The sequence below is a fragment of the Urocitellus parryii genome, chromosome 7 (genome assembly GCF_045843805.1).
Source record: "Urocitellus parryii isolate mUroPar1 chromosome 7, mUroPar1.hap1, whole genome shotgun sequence".
In the NCBI taxonomy this organism is placed as follows: Eukaryota; Metazoa; Chordata; class Mammalia; order Rodentia; family Sciuridae; genus Urocitellus; species Urocitellus parryii.
Window position 1 is genome coordinate 77,429,688 of NC_135537.1, and position 22,490 is coordinate 77,452,177.

General features: G+C 40.1%; 1 protein-coding gene across 1 annotated transcript in view; it reads left to right on the plus strand.

The window, feature by feature from the left end:
- Pxdnl (peroxidasin like) overlaps positions 1-22,490 on the plus strand; it is a 454,066-nt gene that overhangs the window by 373,178 nt on the left and 58,398 nt on the right. Inside the window, exon 17 of the mRNA XM_026394395.2 lies at positions 1,162-2,668. Within this exon, the coding sequence (XP_026250180.2) occupies positions 1,162-2,668 (1,507 nt within the window). The remainder of the gene's footprint in view (positions 1-1,161; positions 2,669-22,490) is intronic.

Genomic DNA, 22,490 nt, shown 5'->3' on the forward strand with positions numbered 1-22,490 from the left:
AAACTTGTCTCGACGTTTGCCAATTATTTATATTGGACAAATATAGGGGAACCATTTGGTGTGAACTTTTCAAATACAAATGATATTACATTTTATTTAGAGAAATATTTTAGTTCCTTTCACTTATCATGGTGATTACCTAAATCATTCTGTAAATTTATCTGAAATTGCTTCCATCATCTGTAACTTTGATATCACACCCCCCCTTTTTTTCTATTTTAAAGTTCTCTTGTATTTCTTTACAAAACAGACACCTACTTTGTAAATGTCAAATGAGGTAGTATAAAATGATTTCAGATTTTCTAAGTGTTTCTCTTTAAAATGAAACAAATGAACATGATACTTGGCTGTACACTATTTGCATTGAGTGTAGCAGCAACTCATATAGGACTTTCTTCAGTAGGGCAAAAGGTCCATTTGTGTTCATGCCTCAACCCCTGAGTCTTCTGAGCAATCACTGCAAAGTACAATTGCCTGTGCTTAGTCTTCCATGTTTGTCTTGGGTTTTCAAAAATTCCCTAACCAACATGTCCAGTGAAATCTTCACATCAGGGCTTTAGTTAAATATATGATTACTTGAGTTCAAATCAAACCAGGTATCAGTTAGCTCTGTCCCTGTCTTCAAAAAAGCCAATTCTATCTGTTTCCGCAGCCACAAATAAAGGTGAGGCCCACAGTTATTTAGCCATCTTAGAGTTTGTCTATTCAATTATCTCTAGTAGAAGAAGAAATAACATTAGGAATACTATACTCTAAATTGGTAGCTAGAAGATTAGAAACAATAAAATAATTTTGTTTTGTTTTGGTTTTTGTATGCGTGTGTGGTGCTGGGGATTGAGCCCAGGACCTTGTGCATGGGAGACACACACTGCCAACTGAGCTAGATCACCAGCCCCAAGATTCATTTTGTTGATTCTAATAGTCAGCCATTGTTCATAAGATAGACATTACTGAAGTAATTCTATTTTCTGGAATTATCTTTGTTGTGTACCTATTTCCCAATACTTTGTCCTATGGTGTTTAGTTGTGACCTGACTCTTGTGACAAGTAGGAAAGACTTCTACACACCCCGGGGTGGGGGGGTTCCAACTGCACTTAGTTTCAAGTTCTCTGCTCCCTTTTCCTGGGCTACTCTCATTGAGGTCACTGTTTGAGTTTCAGAATTCCGCTACAATGATTTGGTTTCCCCGCGCTACCTTGGCCTCGTCGCCAATCTGTCCGGTTGCACGGCCCACAGACGTCTGCCTAACTGCTCTGACCTGTGCTTTCATCTGAAGTACCGGACCCACGACGGAACGTGCAACAACCTGCAGCACCCGACGTGGGGCGCGTCCCTGACAGCCTTGGCGCGTGTCCTGCAGCCTGCCTATGAGAATGGCTTCAATTCGCCCCGTGGGGCTGGCCGCGGCAATGGGGCCGGCCGCTCTCCGCTCCCGCTGCCGAGGCTGGTTTCCACCGTGATGGCTGGCACAGCGGTGGTCACTCCAGACCACAGGTACACCCACATGCTTATGCAGTGGGGACAGTTTTTGGACCACGACTTGGATCATACAGTGCCTGCACTGAGCACCGCCCGCTTTTCCGATGGGCAGCCTTGCAGCTCCGCCTGCACGAATGACCCTCCTTGCTTCCCTATTGCCATTCCGCCAGAGGATCCCAGGGGCGCCCAAGCACCCTGCATGTTCTTTACACGCTCCAGCCCCGTGTGTGGCAGCGGCACGACCTCTTTGATGATGAATTCAGTCTATGCACGAGAGCAGATCAACCAGCTCACAGCCTACATTGATGCTTCCAATGTTTACGGGAGCTCAGAGCGGGAATCCCAGGTTCTCAGAGACCTCTCTGCACCCAAGGGACTGCTGAGGACGGGCTTGACTTGGTCCTCTTCCGGGAAGCACTTACTGCCCTTTTCTTCAGGCCCACCCACCGAATGCACTAGAGGTGAACCAGACAGCCACAGTAGCCCCTGTTTCCTGGCGGGGGACCACAGGGCTAATGAGCAGCTGGCTCTGACGGCTATGCACACCTTGTGGTTCCGGGAACACAACAGGGTGGCCACAGAGCTATCGGCCCTGAACCCCCACTGGGATGGAGACACCCTTTATCAGGAAGCCAGGAAGATTGTGGGTGCGGAACTGCAGCACATCACTTACAGCCACTGGCTGCCCAAGATTCTTGGGGACCCTGGCATGAAGATGCTGGGGGAGTACCAGGGGTATGATCCCCACGTGAATGCTGGGATCATTAACTCTTTTGCCACTGCAGCCTTTAGATTTGGCCACACGTTAATCAATCCTATTCTTTACCGATTGAATGATACCTTCGGTGAAATTCCCGAAGGCCACCTCCCACTCCACAAAGCTTTCTTTTCGCCATCCAGGATAATGGAGGAAGGTGGGATAGATCCACTCCTTCGGGGGCTATTTGGAGTAGCCACTAAATTGCGGGTGCCCTCGCAACTTCTCAACCTTGAATTGACAGAGAAGTTGTTCTCCACCGCCCATTCTGTGGCCCTGGATTTGGCTGCCACCAACATTCAAAGGGGCCGGGATCATGGTATCCCTCCCTATGTGGACTACAGAGTTTTCTGTAATCTGACTTCTGTTGAGAATTTTGAGGATCTTCAGAATGAAATTAAAGATTTGGAGATAATACAAAAATTGAAAAAGTAAGTACACAAATGTTGCCTGGATTTTAAAAGTTTTGGGAGAGGTAGAAGAGTTGAAGGACATTTTGTGCAGGTGGAATTGGGTTTCCCGGGGATGTCATTGTCAAACCATTATTAGTTAATTGTGGAAGAAATGTAATATTAAAGATAGGATTCTCCAGAGACTGAGATACTCTTTTTTTTTTGTTTCTTCATGTATCCACTGCCTTTGTAAATGCAAATATTGCTGCCTCTCATTAACTAGAGAGTACATCTTAATTATGAGAGGAGAGGAGGGCAAGTCTACAGTTCATTCATGTTCTGTAGTAATCCAAGCAAGACAATTTGGTTGATAAAGGGCCATAGAATTTGATGTCAATTGGCCCATTACATAGACCATCATAGCAAAGTAGAAAAAAATGAAAGCAAATTATTATTATTTTTTTTTGTCAAAATCAAATCATTCTAAGCTTCTCATTACAATATAATTTGGGTCTTTTTTTACTGTATCCTTTGTGTCTTTCGGAAAAGTAAATTCTTTTTACACATGATTCAAATTTTCTTTGAAGTTCCAAGTTTTAAATATTCCAGAAAATAGCTTCAGCTGTTCCTCAAACACCCCATCTTTTTTTCCCTTAAAATACTGTAAATAAATAAATGTTTCATCAAGAATCCTTGTTGATAGGCTAAATAGAGACTAATATTTACTAGTAGGTTAGGATATATTAATGTGAAATCTTTCAGATATTTTGAAAATTGTGTTGTGTAGCCAATTATCAATATTAGGACCATTTTGCATGATTAGGGAATTAGATTAGTTAATGTCACTAGAGCTTGTACATATGTGGAATCTCAAACTGAAAATGTGTCACATATTTAAAGCACATCCAAGTATCATTCAGGTTGAATTTGCAAGTTTCTAATTAGAAAGGACATTGATTTTGGATTCACAGAGACCTGGTTTAAATCTCTGTTCTGCTACTTGTTAGTCTCAAGGGCTTGTGGAAAGCATTTAAACAGTTTTTCAATCTCAGGATAAAATGAGAAAACAGTGGCTCCTTCTTATATTTGTTTAAGTATTAAATTATATAAAATACTGCAAATACCTAGTTCAGTTTCATCAAAGGCAATCAGTAAATGATAGCGGTAGACATTTTATTCTAACAGTATCATGTCAGCTGTCAGAATCATTATTGCAGTGCACATAAGCTGAGATCCAGGCCTGTGCTTGGTGCTGGCAAGAGATGAAGGTACCAGCATCTTTGCAGGGGAGAGCCTGACAGCATGCTGCAGATGCCGCCTGTTGTGATCAGCAGGCAAGGGCTTGATAGGGGTGGGAAATGAATGCTACGGGAACATAAAGCTGAGAAATGGAAGGTATGGGGAAGGTTCACAGCAAGCTACTCATAAAAGATGCCATTTGATCTGGTCTTGGAATTTTTCTGAGCCTCAGATGGTAGATGAAGTGGGAAGAGTGGGCAATCTCTGGAAAGGGAGCTCAGAACTGGAAGGTGGTGTTGTGTGGCAGGAAAAGAGAATGGGAAGGAACAGGGGATTGGTTTTGTTGTTTCTGGTACAGGGGATGGAAACTGGAGCCTCACACATGCTAGACATGCCCCCGGCCACTGAGTTGCATCCCTAACCCATAGAAGAAATGTTGTTTTTCCTTTTTTTTTTTTTTTTTTTTTTTGTACTGGGGCCTCTTTTTTTTTTTTTTTTTTTTTTTTTTTTTTTTTTTTGTACCAAGGCCTCTCTGCCACTGAGCTACTTCCCCATCCCATTGGGGATACTTTGTTTTTTCTCAGGACTGTAGATTAAATTCAGCAGTGCTCTACCACTGACCTACATCCCCAGCCTCCTCCCCAGCCCACCCCCCCCCTTCTTTTTTTGAGACAGAGCCTTGCCAAATTGCCAAGGTTGACCTCCAATTTGCAATCTCCTGCCTCAACCTTGGAGTAGCTGGGATAAAAGGCATGTGCCACTGCAGCTAGCACAGCTCCTTTCTGTTAGTTCCTTTGGGATCTTGGCCCTGCAACCCATTTGAACCTAAGCAGCCAGACATTATCCTTGCCTTAGGGAATGCATGAGACAGGTGAACTCTGTGCCAGCTGAAGCAGAGCACCACTTATCAGCATGAATGGGCTTCTCCAGCTCAGGAGGGGTAGCCATTCTGCCTTCCCATAGGCTGCCTGTGGCCCCTGCCTTTCCCCTTTATTTTAGTCAGCCCTTTCACCCCTGTGACCAAAAAGACCTGATGAGAACAATTAGAGGAGGGAAAGTTCATTTGGGGGTTCATGATTTCAGAGATGTTAGTCTATAGATGGCCGACTCTGTTGCTCTGGGCCCAAGGTGAGACAGGACATCATGGCAGAAGGGTGTGGTGGAGGAAAGCAGCTAAGGCCATAGTGACAGGAAGCAGAGAGAGGGTCCCCTTACCAAGGCCAAAGTATAAACCCAAAGCACATGCCCATTGACACTACCCCCCAACCCCGTTTAGCTATACCCAACCTGCCTACAGTTAACACCCAGTTAATCCCTATCAGAGGATTAATGCACTGATTACGTTAAAACTCTCATAACGTAATCGTTTCACCGCTAAATTTTCTTACATTGTCTCACACATAAGCTTTTGGGGGGACATCTAGTATCTAAACCGTAAAACCCTTTGATTCATAGCATGTTTGTAAAATGCCCATTTTAGACTCGTTTTACTGTGAGCACAAAATGATTACATTGGAATTGTTTTTAATAGCCCGATCTTCCAGCTCTGGGATTGTAACTTCTTAGGAGCTGACTGTGCTGGTGAAGAGGGTCTGGCTTTCAATATCCCAATTTACATAGTTATTTCTTTATTCTCTCCTGTTACTTTTTTTTTTTCCTTTTGTATTAATTGACAAATGTACTTTTAGGAGTTTGTTTTGAAATGACTTTGGTCAGTTTGGGAAGTAGGTAGAACATTTGTGAATTGGCAAAATAAATACTGACATGTGGCATTAAAAGCTTTGTATTCTGTAGGAGTGATTTTAATTGCACATATCTGCAAGCACATGTTGCTTGTGTATGCAAGACAAAAAAGTGTTTTTTTTTTTTTCTTATTGTTGATACTTTGCACATGGATTTACTGCCAAGAGTTCTAACCTGTTTTGGCATAACTATGCCCACACTGAATCTTTCAGGATTACAAGGTTGTTCTAATATGTGAAAAAGAATTTCCCATGTAGGCAATGGTGTGAAGATGGATTCCTTTTATATGTTTATTTAATTAACCAGCACATGTCAGTTGTACAATGGGCAATTTATTTGCAGCAATTTTTTACTTTATTTCTTCTAAAACATTGAATGTAGTTTTCACAGAATTTAAGTTATCTACTTTTTTAAACAAATACTTCACTACTTTACATATTATTTAATTAAATGACATAATTGAAGTTCCAGATATAGTTGTGATGAGCAAGTTTGTAAACTCTATGGAGTATGAACTGACAGTTCAACAGGAGGAGACTGGTGCTTTGGGAGGTGTCAGTCCTTAGTTATCAGGAGGGGACTGCACTGGTCAAGGAGAATTTTCATGAAAGGTGTTGTTTAAAATAGCTAGACACAGGTGGTTTACTGTAGAATTCTGTGATAATTGAAAATTATTAAGATAAGGAGCTGGGGTTGTGGCTCAGTGATAGAGCGTTTGCCTCACATGTGTGAGGCACCGGGTTCAATTTTCAGCACCTCATATAAATAAATGAATAAAATAAAGGTCCATAAACATCTAAAAAATATATTTTAAAAAATTATTAGGATAAGCTGAAGGGTAATAGATTATACTATAAATTTCAGAGAAATCTGATAGAGTAATCTGTGGTAATAGCAAGATTTCTTAATATGTCCAAAGACCTGGGCTCTTTCTGTTCAAATTAATTTGCATGATATTGGATGAATTAAATAGATTTTCTTGTTTCTTCCTTCCTAAACTGAGGATGTTTCACTAAAAAATCCCTAAGGTCCTTATAAATCTAAGCATTCTAAGGTAATTATGTAATTATTTAGGTAATTATGTAACAGTGGTCCACTTTATGCGTTGAATATAACCCTTCCTGCTCTGCCACTGCAACTTTTATTTTTTTTATTTTTTTAATATTTATTTCTAGTATTTGAGGATAAGGACTAAGCTTTTGGCAACAATTACTTGCAGAGTGATGGATTAAAATGATATTTAAAAAGATACTCTTTCAATAATAAATTGTAATCCACAGCTAATAATATCTGAATGTTCCAGGAACACTTCCCTGACCTTAAAGGTCTACAGAGCTAATGGTTTCCTTTTACTTCACTTAATTTTAAAGCCTTCTGTAAATTTGTCACCCAGAAGTAAAATCTATTTTTTCTTGTCACCTTCTATCCGGACCTTCACATTGGATCTCTTTGATATTTTTAAAGTCAGAGCCACACATGGAAGTCTGTGCTAAATCTTTTCTCAAATGACCATCTGGGTCTGGCCAGAGCAGCATGTCATCTGCTTCCAAGACAAACCTGAATAGTATGCCCCATGGAGCAGATGGGATGGAAAGGCATAAGGGGAAAACACTGAGCTGAGACTCTTACCATGCATTGATCCCAGGGATCACCTCCTAAAGGGCTCACTTCCAAATATCAACACACTGAGGACTAAGCTTCAGCATATGAATGGGGGTGGGGGTGGGCGGAGAGCTCCTTCTGTCCACAGCAGCAGGAGAAAATCCGGGCCTCAAGGGAAGTGGCAGTTTTCTGAGAAAGCCCCCACTAGCTGTAAGAATGATGGCAGAGGTCATTTGTGATGTAAGAAATGAAGGGTGGAGGGCAGGCCCAGAGCCTGTAGGATCAACTAGGAAGGAAAAATCTGTGGGATTTGTACCCAGGAGACAAATCCTAGAATCAGTATGTGACTCAAGATGTCGAGACGTATTAGGGAAGTGACAACTGTGTCTTTAAAGAAGATGACAACAGAGGAGTCATAAGAGGCAGGTGAGAACAGTGTGGGATCCCTTGAGTTTACTCTCCTCAGTTCACCTTTCCTGGGTCCAAAGACCCTAGCAATTTATTAAAAGTGCAAGCCTTTTAGCTCCTTCAGTACCAAAAGCTCAAGGAATATTTTTTTTTTTTTTTTTTTTGGTCAGGAGTGGTTTATTTTTTAAAGAGTTCATTTTATTAAGAGACTGTGTGAAAAGGAATTATTATCTTTTTATAGGATTATTCTTGCTCTCAAGAATCATACTGTTTCTTTTTATTTTTTTTTTCAAAGCATATAATGAGCAGAATGTGAAGATTAATTATCCACTGAGTGGTGAACATAAATTTTGAAACAGAGGCTATGTTTAAAGCTCCTTTCAAATCCTCCTTTGAAAACATGTATAATTTTTTGTTTGAAGATGTGTACTTTGGGTTTTGAATAAGCACAAGTTTATCTGTCACCTTTTATCATAAGAATGTGTGGCTGCCTCATCTTTTAAGAAAAATGGTCCACCATTTACCAGATCAGTAGTTTATATTTAGCACATCTTATAACTGCTTCATTTTATAACATTAAAAACAAAAACAAGCAGACAACAACAACAACAAAAAAATCCTTAGTTTCTTCACGCTTTCCATCTAAGGTTTCCAAAAGGTTAAAGTCTTCGAGAATATCTTTGTCACAATTTAGGCCATTCCCCTCTGTCTTCCTGTGATCTTCCCTGTGGGTGAGCTCTTCCTTTCTTAGGATTCCTGACTCTGTTCTCCTCCTAAGAGTTTCCTCACTTTCATATTCATACTTGTCTTCGGGTGCCACATCTATCAACATCATCCCTTCGCCTTTATTGAATATTTGGTATGCACAGATATACCATAGGTGGCTGTCAAATGGCGATTTTCAACCATTTCATTTGAGAGCTGAATTCTACAAGTCTGACACAAGATGTGAAATTTCCTTTATAAAAATAAAGAATAAGTAAATAAAATTAAAAAAAAAAACCAACAATACAGACAAACACACCAACCATTCTGTTTATACTGTCAAAGGACTCACAAGTACCTGGAAGTCACCATAGACACTGTTCTTCCATTAATTCAATATCGTGTTGATCCGATGCCCCTACTTTTCCTGAACATCTCAGGCATAGGAAGTGGCCTGAGACAGGGGCCATGCCACATGCCACCTAATAGATGCTCCCTTTAGCCAAACAAGCAAATCCTACATTTGAAATGAACATTGTTCCCAGTCAAGGAACCATCATTGTCCTCTCTCCTTTTTGGAGTGAATGGTTTTGCTCTAAGTTACAGAAGGATACGGGACTGGATAAAGATAGCTGGGCTTCACAAAGACCCATCTCTCTGCTCTTCTTGTCTCTGTATCTTTCTGTTAAGGCCTTCCTTTTAAATTTTTTATTCTTGATTTTTAGACACAGGGCTCTGAGATCTTTTTTTCCTCACAGCTCCAAGTTCACATCCTTCATGTCATAGCTAGCACAAGAATTTTTATCCTATTTTTTCATATATTTTTATAATATTATAAGTATACCATATTTGTTGCCCGTTTTTCATTACTGTGGCAAAAGTACCTGAAAAGAACTTAGGGGAAGAAAAATTCATTTGGGTTCATGGTTTTAGAGGATTCAGTCTATGATTAGCTGGCTTCGAGGCAGAAACATCATGGTGGAAGCCAGTAGTAGAGGAAAGTTGCTTTGTTCATGGGATCTGGGAAGGAAGAAGGCAGGAGAAAAAACAGAGAGTTAGGGGCAGGAGAGAAGATAGACCCTTGTAGGTCATGCCACCACTGAGCTACTTCTTCCAACTATGTCCCACCTCCCAATAGTGCATTAGCCTGTCAGTGGATTAGTCCATGAGGTCAGTGCCCTCACAAGCCAATCATTGCCTAAAAATTCCACCTCTGAACCTTGCTGCCTTGGGGGACATACTTTATATACCTGAACTTTGGGAGAACATTCCAGATCCAAGCCATAGCATATTCAATTATACCAGACCATATTATTTAAATCTAAGTGTCACTTTTAAAGTATTTCCACTCTTGGTCATCATCATTCTATCCTATTTCTGCCTTTCTAGAGAACATACTAATTGAGTGACAGGGTTCCAAGAGTGTGTTCTCCTTGATTGCAGACACTTGACAATTTTATTTTTAAATCCCCAGAGCTCAGCCCAGGGCCTAGTGCAAATCAGCAGCTCACTGGATGATAGATATTTCATTAGGGAAGTATGACCAAGCTATGTGAGGATCATTTTAGTCCCCTAAGGTCCTTGATTTAAAAACTATTCTCAGTTCCAAACCCCTGACCAGATAAAGTTTTCTTATATGAAAACAGTTTTTAGACTTATTCATACCAATTTAATTTTCATCAAATATTTATTGACCTCAATTAACTATAATATATTCTAACTTTGTATACAGAAGTGAAAAGTTACAACAGAGAAAACCACATATGTTTGATTATTGCATTTCTTTATACCCATTCAAAAACAATAAAAAGAACACACACATGTGGAGACACACACATACACCCTCCCACACACACACACACACACACACTTATACACTCCAATCAAAATTCCTTCAGTTAACTCTGTAGCCCTGCAACTCAGAAGATACAATGTTATGCTTGAGTTTGGGACTCCCAAAAGACCACCAGAGACCAAGATGGATGTAAGCAGCAAAGAGGCGTTTATTGTGAGCTAGCTTGGTCCTCCGTGTGCGCACACAGTAATTGGTGACCCCGAGAAGCCACAAGCCCAGGGTTTGCAGCAGTTTTATACACTCTTTGGGGAAGGCAGGGACTTTACATATATCATAGCATTTCTTAGCAAATCATCACACACCACGGGAAAATCAAACAACAACTCTTAACATTGATTATCACATTCACTGGCGGGTAGGGATGATTGGTTAGCACAAAAGGGGGATTCATTTGAACTGATTGGTTTAAGCCAGGAGGGGAATACATGCTGAGCTACATGGTTTCCCAACATGTTATCAACCGCCATAAACTACTGGGGGGTCATCTGGCATCCCAGGTATTTCCCTGTCTCATGCTGATTGGTGGCTGCTAGGGGGTTGCTATGGGTCCCCACCTAGCCTGACTGAGTCAGGGACACCTGGCTCTGCAGATCTCTCCTGTTATTTGTAGATAAACAACTCAGCAGGGTGGGAATGTGCCTAGGAGTGCTCTGTGGGTCTTTCCAAGGACAAGGGTCACATCCCCTTACCTGGACAGGCTTTGCTCTGAGGTAGAGGCTGGTTTCTCAAAAATACAGTCACATCAGTTTCTCAACACATGACTCAGCAAATGAAGTAACAGGATCAACTAAAAATCAGGTTGTTAGTTGTCTTTAAAAGTTCAGTTCTTAGAAGGTACCCTATCCTATTCATTTAGCAAAACCAGAATAGAAATAATTGCCTCAACACTTTAAAGCATGACATTTAATTTAACATTAAATATAGATTTTATAGTGGTAAGTTTTAGTATATAGAATGTATAATAAAGTTTAATATACCTTATGAATATATATATATATAACCATTAAACACAAAATATATATTCTTTGATATTTTTATACATGTATTTTTTAAAACTAATTTTTATATGTGCATTATAATTATACACAGTAGTGGGATTTATTTTGGCATATTTGTATATGCATATAACATAATTTGGTCAGTTTTATTCTCCAGTACCTCATAGGTATATTCTTAACTTTGAGAATCTTCCTTTTCCACACCCCAGCTGTGCTTTTGGGAAAAAAAAAGGATGCTATACTGTGTTGTTATAATAACTGAAGATGTCATCACCAATATGTCATCAGAATTTAATACAGAAGTTAAAATACTGTAACTCAGTTGTTCATGGTGCCTCTGGGACAAAAGGACAGTGTAGACAGTGAGGGATTGCATCAGGAAGATGGGGGCTGATTCAAAGGAAATAAAATGATGATACCTCAGAGTACTTCTCCCTGCTCTAACCTGTTGCCAAGGTCACCTGCCTCCAGGGAACTGTTCCTTCCGACAAGGAGTTGTTAATGAGTTCCCCCTGGGCAGTTCTCTTGCAGCCTTTCTGGGTAGTTTCTCTCCAGGCTTTTGGTCACTGGTCACTTAGGCAAGATAACAGGAGGAAGGGGCAGGACACCTCCACTCCCTTGGGCACCAACTTTGGAGCTCCTCTCTCTCTGTTCTATTATTTAAATAAACTTTTTGCTCTGGCCTCGGCATTTCTCAGGTGTACATTCTTCAACACTGGGAGGATGAAACTCAGATCCTGATTCTCAACACTGGTATCAATGATTGTATACAGTATGGAATCATAACAAATGCTTTATAGGTAACCTTATGTTGAACAAAATAAATGCTTAATTTCAGTGTTACAGTCTGTTTATGGACAAAAAAGGACACTTCTAGTTGCAACTTAATGGCACATTGTCTTTAAAGCACCCAAATCTGACTAAACTAAAATTAAAATTTTAACCAATGTTTTGTGGAAGATGTAACATGCAATACAATACTCATATTTTAAATGAGTAATTTGGTTACTTTGAGCAATTTTTGTACCTCTGTGGTTAGCTATTACCACAGTAAAGGAAAGAATATTTTCATCTCTCTAGAAACTTACTGCCTGGTCTTTGTGTTACCGGAAGCTCAGTCCTCGTCCCCGATGCCAATCCAATAACAAGGGCATGATTTTGAGAAAAAAGGAAAAAGAAGTTTTATTGCTTTGCTAGCAAAGGAGAAACACCGAGTATTCCTGTCCCAGGGACTGGATTCTATTCATTAGGGAGAGCAGGGGGCTTTTAAAGAGGTGATTCAAAGGCGAAACCCCACATGTTCTCTGTCTAGAGTTGTAAATAGCTTGTTAATTTGGGAGATGTCATTTCTTAGATCTTCTGGTGCCATTTTCAAAGTTGCAATTACTTGGATCCTGTCTGTGGTGGGTGTGTGCTCAAGGACAGATAATTCTGCCTAGGATGGGGAAGAAAGAGGAAGAGATTAGAGAGGAGCAGAAGAAGAGAAAGAAACATGTCCATTTTAAAAGTCAGTCACAGTGACAGAGCAGCGAGGGTTTGCAGTCATTCTTTCAACCTCAGCAACCATAGGTAGGATTTCTGTCACTTTTTTTTTGGTTGTTGATTATGAGTACTCTTTTTGTAGGAATAGACAAACATTTGTTTATTCATTTACCTGAGGAGGCCATTTAGGCTGTTGCCAGTTTTTATATATTTCTTGAAGGAAAAGTGAGGAATGAGAGATGGGAAAGCAAGAAATGAAAGACAAGACCAGGCCAAGATACACAGGAGAGTTTATTTGTCAGAACTGACAAATGAAGGTCATCTCTCTATAGGAGAGAGAGGCAAAACAGGCCTGAGTTCGGGGAGTTCTTTGGGGGAAGCTCAGGAGTCAGAGCTGGGTGGGTCATAATTCAGGCAGTTAAGGGTTGGGTTGGTACTTTTCTCAGAAATGCCCTTGGGTGGGAAAGCGAAACTTTTTCCTTAAAATGGCCATCCAGATGCTAAGCAAGGACCTTATATTTCTAAATAACTCTGCCACTAATATTCATATGCAAGTCTTTTTGAAGGATCTATGTTTCTATCTCCTTTGCATAAAAACATAGCAGTGTAATTTCTAGGTCACTTGGTAACTCTATGTTAACCTTTATAAGAAACTGCCAGATTGTTACCTGAAGTGGTTGTGAATAGTATCACTTCTGTTGTCAATGTAGAAGAATTTATTTTTGCTTCATCTTTTTTTCTGTCTGTTCTTCAGGCTGCAAAGTCGCTAGTGATCTTTTTTTTTTTTTTAGGTTCTTCTGTCATCTTTCATCTCCTCTTACATATATCAAGTGAAATTTTCATTTAAGCTATTGTACAAGTAGTTCTAGAATTTACATTCTTATGGCTCCTGATTCTTTTTTGAAATTTACTTAAACATTAGCTCAACAAGATTGTATCTCCTTTAATTTTTTGAAATGCATTTACAATAGCTGCTTTAATGTTCTTTTCTGATAAGTTCAACTTCATAGACATCATTGTCAGGGTCGATTACTATTACTGTTGACCACTTATTTTCTCAAGTGTAGATCCTTTTTTTGGTGGTTGTTTCTTTTCCTGTCTGGTGATTTCTAAACATGTTATCAATGACTGTGACTCCACCTTGCATTTGCATAGGCTTTTTGCTTCCTTTGGGTGGAGATGCAGAAAGCTTAAGGTATTCCCTAAACTCTGCTGACACTGTAACCAAAAGCTCCATCCTCCTCCTTGACACCAATCCAATAATGAAGACAAGATCTTGAGGAACAAGAAAATATTTTATTGCTTTGCTAGTAAAGGAGAAACAATAGACATGATATGCTCGAGTTCGGGACCCACAAAAGACCATCAGAGACCAAGATCGATGTGAGCAGCAAAGAGGTGTTTATTTCGAGCTAGCTTGGTCCTCTGGGCACAGCTGAGAGGCCCCAAGCCCAGGGTTTGCAGCAGTTTTATACACTCTTTGGGGAAGGCAGGGACTTCACATACGTCATAGCATCTCTTAGCAAATCATCACACACCTCGGGAAAATCAAATAACAACTCTTAACATTGATTAGCACATTCACTGGCAGGAACAAGTTGGGGAGGGGTGATTGGTTAGTACAAGAGGGGGATTCATTTGAACTGATTGGTTTAAGCCATGAGGAGAGTATGTGCTGAACTACATGGTTTCCTAACATGTTATCAACCACCATAAACTACTGGAAGGGTCATCTGGCATCCCAGATATTTCCCTGTCTCATGCTGATTGGTAGCTGCTAGGGGGTTGCTATGGGTCCCCACCTAGCCTGACTGAGTCAGGGACACCTGGGCAGCAGATCTCTCCTGTTATTGGACAAACAACTCAGCAGGGTAACTATCTGCCTAGAAGTGCTCTGTGGGTTTTTCCAAGGACAAGGGTCATGCCCCCTTCCTTGGACAGACTTTGCTCTGAGGTAGAGGCTGGTTTCTCAAAAATGGAGTCACTTCAGTTTCTCAATTGCTTTGCTAGCAAAGGAGAAACAATGGATACCTATCTAGAGCCTGTGATTCTGCCCATCATGGGGAACAGGGTGTTTTTAAGAGTTCATTGAGTAAAAAGAAGATCAGGGAGAAGTTTAGGGGAAAAATCAGGGAAAAGAAGATCAGGGAGGAGAACAATTGGGAAAAGTTTGAGAAAAAGAAAAAACAAGTAAATTTAAAAGCAACAAGGGATACAGTCAAAGCATCAAGTGAACCCTTTTTACAACACCATGTGGCTCAACTTCCAAACTCTGATTTGTATATAGACCTTGGATGGGCTTGGTTTTAGGCTCTGTTTCCTAACCAAAAGCAATGGGTTCTTCCTTTGATGAATCAAAGCTGATAAACACAACCAGGAGGTAAGAGTGCAGAGAGGTTTATTACTTGTAGCAAGTAAGGAACATAATGGCAATGATTCTAATGCAGTGTCTCCACAGCAAACAAAGCAAAGGGATTTTATTGAGGAAACTCATGTATATTCATGCAGGACAGATTCACTGTCCCAAGTAGAGGCAGATACACTCTTGAGTATGCTTAGTCTGACATCATGCCTTGGCATCATCACATGTTCTAAAAATGATGCGAAGAATCACTGGTGAGTAGAGAATTTAGCATTAGAATGAACAAAGTTCACTTCTAGGTCACTTAAAAGGGTAGAACAGGATGGCTCTGCAAGTTCAGCTGCCTAGAGTTCACCTCTAGGTCACCTTGTAAATCTCTCTGGCTGCTTTGTTTGAAACAAAAAACAACTTTATTTTCCTGTGATTCACTTTTCTCCTGAAAATAGAAGGGAGATCAGTAGAGTAGAAGTGAGGGACAATAAGAGAGGGAGGAGGGAAGGGAACTGGGCAGAACTGGGGAATGAAGTTGACCAAATTTTGCTATGTGCGTGCATGAGTATATCACAGTGCATTCCAATTTTATATATAACTATAATGCACCAATTAAAAATAAATAAATAAGGAAACCAGTGGAGTGGTGAATGGGGATTAGTGGGAAGGAGGAGGGAAGGGGAAGAGGAAGTACCGGGGATTGAAATGGAGCATGTCAAAATGAACTTCACTCTTATGTATAACTATGTGATAATAATAATAATAATAATAATGCAACTTTAGACGTGAGCTTGTATTTAAAGAGGCCATAGCTTTTTTCCCCTGTGAGTTGAGGACATTGTACCTCATCGTATTGGCTGAATGGCTAATAGTTTGAGTAGGTTTTATCCTTGTAAGGATAGAACTTACTCCAAGATTTGGTGTGTTGCTCTCTGACTGGCTCTCTGGGGTGTCACTGAGGTGTTCTTCCAGTTGTGATTCACCTCCCTATAACAATTGATCTCTAGGAGCCTTAGTTAATCCTTCTTGCTCTTGTGCCTACCTGGCCAGCCCTTCCCAAGGATGATGAGGCTCACCCACCGCAGGCCCTGTCTCCTGTTCTCAGCTCTTCAGCTGCCCTGAACTCCAACAAGGGTCATTTCCCCTTACCCAGGCTCCTCCATCTTACTTCATCCCATCCAGTGGGAGGACTAGTCTCCTTCCAGTAACACCATAGAAAGAAACAGAATCTAATATTTATTCTCAATTAAATCTGTTTTTTTCCCTATGATTTTAGCATGCATGGCATTGTTTAAATAAAAGCGTCTACAATAATCAAACTGTATTTTAGGCTTTTGCCTACTAACACCTGGAAGTCTGCAGCAGCTTTCTCTGTATCCTTCTGCAATACCTCCCTTCTTCCATACAGAATTAGATTTATGCAAAGTGAAAATGAGATATGTCATTTCTCTACTTAAAAACATTATAAGATCTTTTTCTAGTTAGATCACGAAAAATCCTGTGCTAGGAACAAATCCTTTTGGGTTCTGGTCCTAATGAGAATGTTCAGCCATATTTCTTGTTCTTTTCAACCCAAACTCACTCTTCCTTTGCTTTAAGGGTGCTGAGGTTCCCTTTTTCTGAGAATCCGTTCTTCCTGGCCTTTATGCCTTTGCAAAAGCTCTGGCTGAAAATCATTTCTCTCCTTTTGCTACTTGGCACATGCCTATTCCATCTTCTAAATCTGGGATATTTTTTTTTCCTCAGTAATCTTGTAGCATTTTGTACTTATTTGGATGAAAATATAGGCAATTTTGTCTGTTTATATGCTTAAGCTCATGAATAAACTGAGCATTCTGAACAGAAATAGCATGTCTTCTTAAACTGTCTCTCATGCCTGTCTAGTAATGCCTGGTTGATAATAGATATTTGCTAAACAGGTAGAAGGATTAATGCACAGATTTCTTAAGTTTTTTTGTTTTGTTTATTTTTGAGATATTTTAATTTCTGTGGCCTCAGATTAGGACTTTAAAATATTAGATAACTTGTATTTTTTATTGCTCGAAACAAGAAATAAACAACTACAAAAATCTTCAAAAGTATAACTTGGTTGAGAATGGAATAATAATACAAACATGGAAGTGATTTGAAACCCATTTCTAGTTGAAAAACTAAAATCAGATTTTTTGGCAGGGCTTATTGCTTATTGTTTCATATTTCAGAGAATCTTGCTCTTCAGGAGCAGCCCTCAGTAGATAATCACTGCAGGCAGCACTAAACCAAAATATGTTATTGGCCCCATTCTTTTTTTTTAACATTCACTATTTTTAACAAATTTAATTAGTTAAATTTGTTGATTTGGCTAATTAGAATTTCCATTTCCTTGTGCTTATGGAATTTGGGCTCCTCTCTTCCAATTCTTCATAAAATCAATAATAAGTTTTTGTGAACTTCTGCCATTCCATTGGACTATGGAACACTGGAACTTATTCTTCCTGTCTAACTGGTTACCATTATCCAAGTTCCCTTTACCTTCTCTCCTCTCCCTCTTCTCCGTCTCTAGTAATCATTCTCCTACATACAGATCCACTTGTTTTTTTTTTTAGCATCCACATATTGATAAAAGACCTAAGATCATATCTAAGATAATATAATGGAAGATTGTGTCATTTTCTTGGGGCTTGTGTCTTTGCAGGAGAGGATTTCAAGCAAGACAGGAGACTTAGTAAAAGTATAGCAAAGTTCATTAGAAGAGAAAGAATAAGGTGGAAAAGCACCCTCCAGAGAGCTAGCAGACCTTCTCAAAGAGGGAGAGCAACAACTCACTTGTGTCGCTTTTATTGGGGCCGGAGGGAGATTGTTAGAAGGTCCCATCCAAGTGTCACCTCTCAGCTCTGAATGGACAGACTACAGTAAGCTGTAGGGCAACTCATTTTACAGAATTTGTGGTTGGTGGTTTCATTTTAATCATTCCACTTTCCTTGGCCTATAAATCTCCGGTCTGTATTGTTTGTGCAGGGTCTTATTTAAGGTATCTTATCCATTAGGCCCTTTTGAGCAAATATATCCTTGCCCTTTGGTTCTTATCACCTGATTTTACCTATCTTCCTTCTGTTGTAAGAGGGATAGTTTCTAAGGCTGAGATCAGGCAAGGGTCCAGAAGTAGCTATCTCATCAGAACTTGCAGTAGCACCAAGGCAGGACTTGATTAACAAATTTGTTCTGTACCAATTATTTTCAGAAACTCCTCACCCACTGCTCATGTCTAATTGCTAAGTAACGATATAAGTATCAGACCCCATAATATCAGGGCCCATACTTGACAGATATGTAAAGATCACCATGGAGCCGTATGGTAGAGTCGTCCATCAACAGGTCTAAGAATGAAGTGTGACAAACTGTGGTCAAGTCCTTATTTTCCTTCTATGAGGAGAAAAATAGAAAATCTCATTGTAGCTTTTGTGGGGAAACTGGTCCTATGAGTTCTATATTATATTCGAATATCTTCACTAATGTATCAATGGTTTACTGATCAATTTTTTAGTCCAGATTCAAGTTTCCATGTAGTAGAGAGTCTCTCACGTTATTGTCGGGGGTGGGGTGGGTGGGGGGGACATGTGGAGACAGACAGCTCTGCTTTCTGGTTGGGAAGGTCTCTGGGGACAGTAGGTCATCTGAGTCCCTGTGAGGAACCACCCAGTAATGCCTCCGCAGTGTTGCCAGTGGGTGTCTCACCCGGACATGTTCTGAAAGAGAAAAACCTGGGGACATGTGGAGACAGACAGCTGAAAGAGAAAAACCTGGGGACATGTGGAGACAGACAGCTCTGCTTTCTGGTTGGGAAGGTCTCTGGGGACAGTAGGTCATCTGAGTCCCTGTGAGGAACCACCATGTAATGCCTCCGCAGTGTTGCCAGTGGGTGTCTCACCCGGACATGTTCTGAAAGAGAAAAACCTGCAGCTTTGCCATCTTGATCACAAATCATACATGAATAACTCCTGCAGTCAAATTCTCCCTGTCAGTCTCTCCTTTTTTCTCTGAGCCGTAGGTGGTCTTGCTGAAACAGATTTCCCCGCCAGTGGCCCTGTTTATTGCCAATCTATAGAACACATTTATTTCTCTGCCAAGTGGAGCTGAGATCCATTAGTGTCAGTACCTGTAGCAAGAGAGGCCCAGGTAGCCATAAATTAGCTACAATCTTCAATAATCTTCCCTTAGAAAACCAAAAAAGGAGCAGTGGGTAGCTGTGGAATTGTCTTGTGACAGTTCCATTACCTGGTGGCATTATGCAGTGGATTAAAGGGTGGCAGGTTAACTGCCCTGAAAGTAAATTGAAGTTAAGTGTGGGTCTCATTAGGAAGTAATAGATTTTTTTTTAAGTTTCGCAAAGATCTTTTTTTTCCCTTCTGCTAAAATGAAGAGAGAGAGAGAGGAAAGGAAAGAAAGCAAGACAGAACGACAGCCACTTACTGCCTATTTCCAATGCTTTTGTCCTTATTCTGTTGTCTTCTACTGTTCATTTCTCTTCAGATACTGTGTGGCATTGATATTAACACTTTTAATTATATTAATTATATTAACACTTTTAATTCTTCAGCATCTTCTTTTCCACAATTCCCCCCTTTTTAAAAAATATTAGATGCATACTTTAAAAATTTTGCTCCTTTCTTTAGTTTCAAAATTTGAATCCCCTTTTTAGGATGTACTTATTTTATAGTATACCTATTTTGTGGTATTTCCTCATCCAGTGGCTTTTCTGTTCATACCAAAGGCCTTGATATGTCAATTCCAGAGATGACTAAGCTACTGTCCACTGTTGTAAACCAAGATTTGGAGGGAGGGGGCAGCCTAGATGAAGTACATGCTGTTCCTGTATGTGGATGATCTCTAGTGTGACTTACTAGGGGAACTTTACAGAATTTGCATAGTAGCATAGGGAGAATGTTCATTGATAGTCCTTTGCTCAGCATCTGGAGCAGAGTCTTCACAGTCAGGGAGGACCTGAAGCTCTGATGACACGTCATTTAGAAGCACAGACTGTGCAAATGTATTACATGCTCTTTTTAGGGGCTGGGAGGAGCTCTGCAGTTTAGGGATCTAAAGAGTTCTTGTCGTTTGCTTCATAGTAAATTTGTCCATGGGTAAATGGAGGTACCCATCAAGGATACTTTTTCCTTGTCTGAACACATCTCTCTCAGGGTTGTTGACTTAACTACATATTTGTAACATGTGAGGCAATTAGTCAATTGTTGTTTTTATAACTAAATGCCAAAGGGAGATTAACTTTATATATATATATATATATATATATATATATATATATATATATATATATAAAGAGGTTTATTTAGGTCACAGTTTCAGAGGCTCAAAGTCCTGGTGCTGACCCCTGTTTAGTTCTGGTGAGGATTCTCTTGACTAATCCCATCAAGGTGGATGGCAGTGGCAGGTGTGTATGTAACCGGAGGGATCCCATCTCAGACAGGAAATCAGAGGGGGAGACTCAGGCTTTTATGACAACTCACTCAGGTATGGGCTTTTGTAACAACTTGTTCTCCTAAGAACTGACTCCAAGGGACCAGAATTCTCTTCCCAAGGTGGTGTCCTCAGTGACCTTCCACTAAACCTTTCCTCCTGAATTTCCCATCAGCTCCCACCTCACGACACTGGAGACCTAGCTCCCAACACATGAACCTTTGGAGAAACACACTTAAGTCACATCCAAGCCATAGAATGACCACAACATCTGTTTGTGTGGGAAAATCTTTGTTTACACCTGAGGTTCCTTCAAAGTGAATCAATACACGCTCAAGTGGGAGAAGCAGGGCTGCTTCCTTGGCTCCTTGACAAGGACTTTCAGGCCTGTGTGGTGACAGGTCTAGGGTCAGGTAGTACAGGGTACTTTAGAGAGTCAAGGGCAGCGCTGTGACTGCTAAAAGCTAAAGTGAATGCACTTCAAGCTGAGGTGTCACTCAAATACAAGGTTTGAGTGTGGGTCAGTCACTGTTCTTATAGTTTTATTGTCATACAGCCAGACACATTTATTTACATATTGTCTGTGGCCACTTACTTCTTGCCATACAGCATTGAATTATTACAACAACCACTGTATGCCTTGAGAAGCCAAAACCATTTGCTATTTGTCCTTTCTGAACAGGCTGCTGATGTCTTCTCTCACAGAATAAAAGCTCAACTGACGAATGACATTCTTTGATGAATTTTTCTAATTTATCTTGTCTGGGGAATGATATTGTTCATCTTTGGGGTTATCATTTTCTCACCTCAAAATGAGACACTCACATCAAAACTATCTGAATGGATGTTGTTTTTCTTATTAACCTCTTCGATTTTACAGGTGGGATAGATTTAACCTAAGATTAATAATACTTCTTTATATTTGGTTGATGTTCATTGCACAAAAAGAAATGTTCTGGGATGTGCATTTTTCTCTCATGAAGACAATTTAACAATGAGTTTAACACATGAGCTTTTGCGTGCTGCAAAATGAATAAAATAGTTTTCCATACGCCATGCACATTAACACCTTTTAGTCCATTGTGAAGTGGGTGTTAACTTTCCCAAGGATACACAGTTTGCAAGTGGAGAATGCAAATTTTAACCCTGAGTCTCATAGATAATTCCAAAGTTTGTGCATTTAGCCACCGTAATTGCTTCCTATGACTGCTGTAACAAGTTACCATAAAGTAGATGCCTTAAACCAATATGGATTTATTATCTTATAGTTCTAGATGGCAGAAGTCTGAAGCACTTCTCACTGGGCTAACATCAGGCCTGCATCCTCTTCCAAAGCCTTCAAGGTAGCATTCATTTCCTTGACTTTTCAACTTCTAGAGGCTGCCAACACTCCTTGGCTAAAGGCCACCTCCTTCTTACTCTTCTCCCCCATTTTTCTACTTTTAGGAACTCTTGTGAATATATTAGGCCCATCCAGATAGATAACCTACAACAATACTTTCATCTTAAAATGCTTTACCTACTCTCATCTACAGTGTTTCTTTTGTCATTCAAGGTAACATACAAGTTTCAGGGCTAGGCAGTGGACATCTTTGGAGCGTGGGGTGGGGTTCCCAGCCACCATGCAAAACTCACCATTGTCAATGTCTGGTTTTGGTTTTATATTGTTGCAGTTATACCACAAAGAAGATTGGAGAAACAATCTTAGCACACAGAATACTGGCATGAGAACTCTGGTATCAAACCATGGATTTCACATGCACCGTGTAACCTTTTGTTATCTTTCCTAGTCTCATATTTCTCATACCTAAAGTTAGAATAATTATATAAATATCTCATCTGTTTACGGAGAAGATGAATTTTATTGTTGTTATTGATACTGGGGATGGAAATGAGGGGCACCCATATCTGTGTAGGTCACAATTCACTCATTTTCCTTTCACAGCATCATGACATTTGCAGGAAAAGTGTATTTCCAGAATGGAAACACAGAGGATGGCCTTTAAATTGCACAAAATTCAT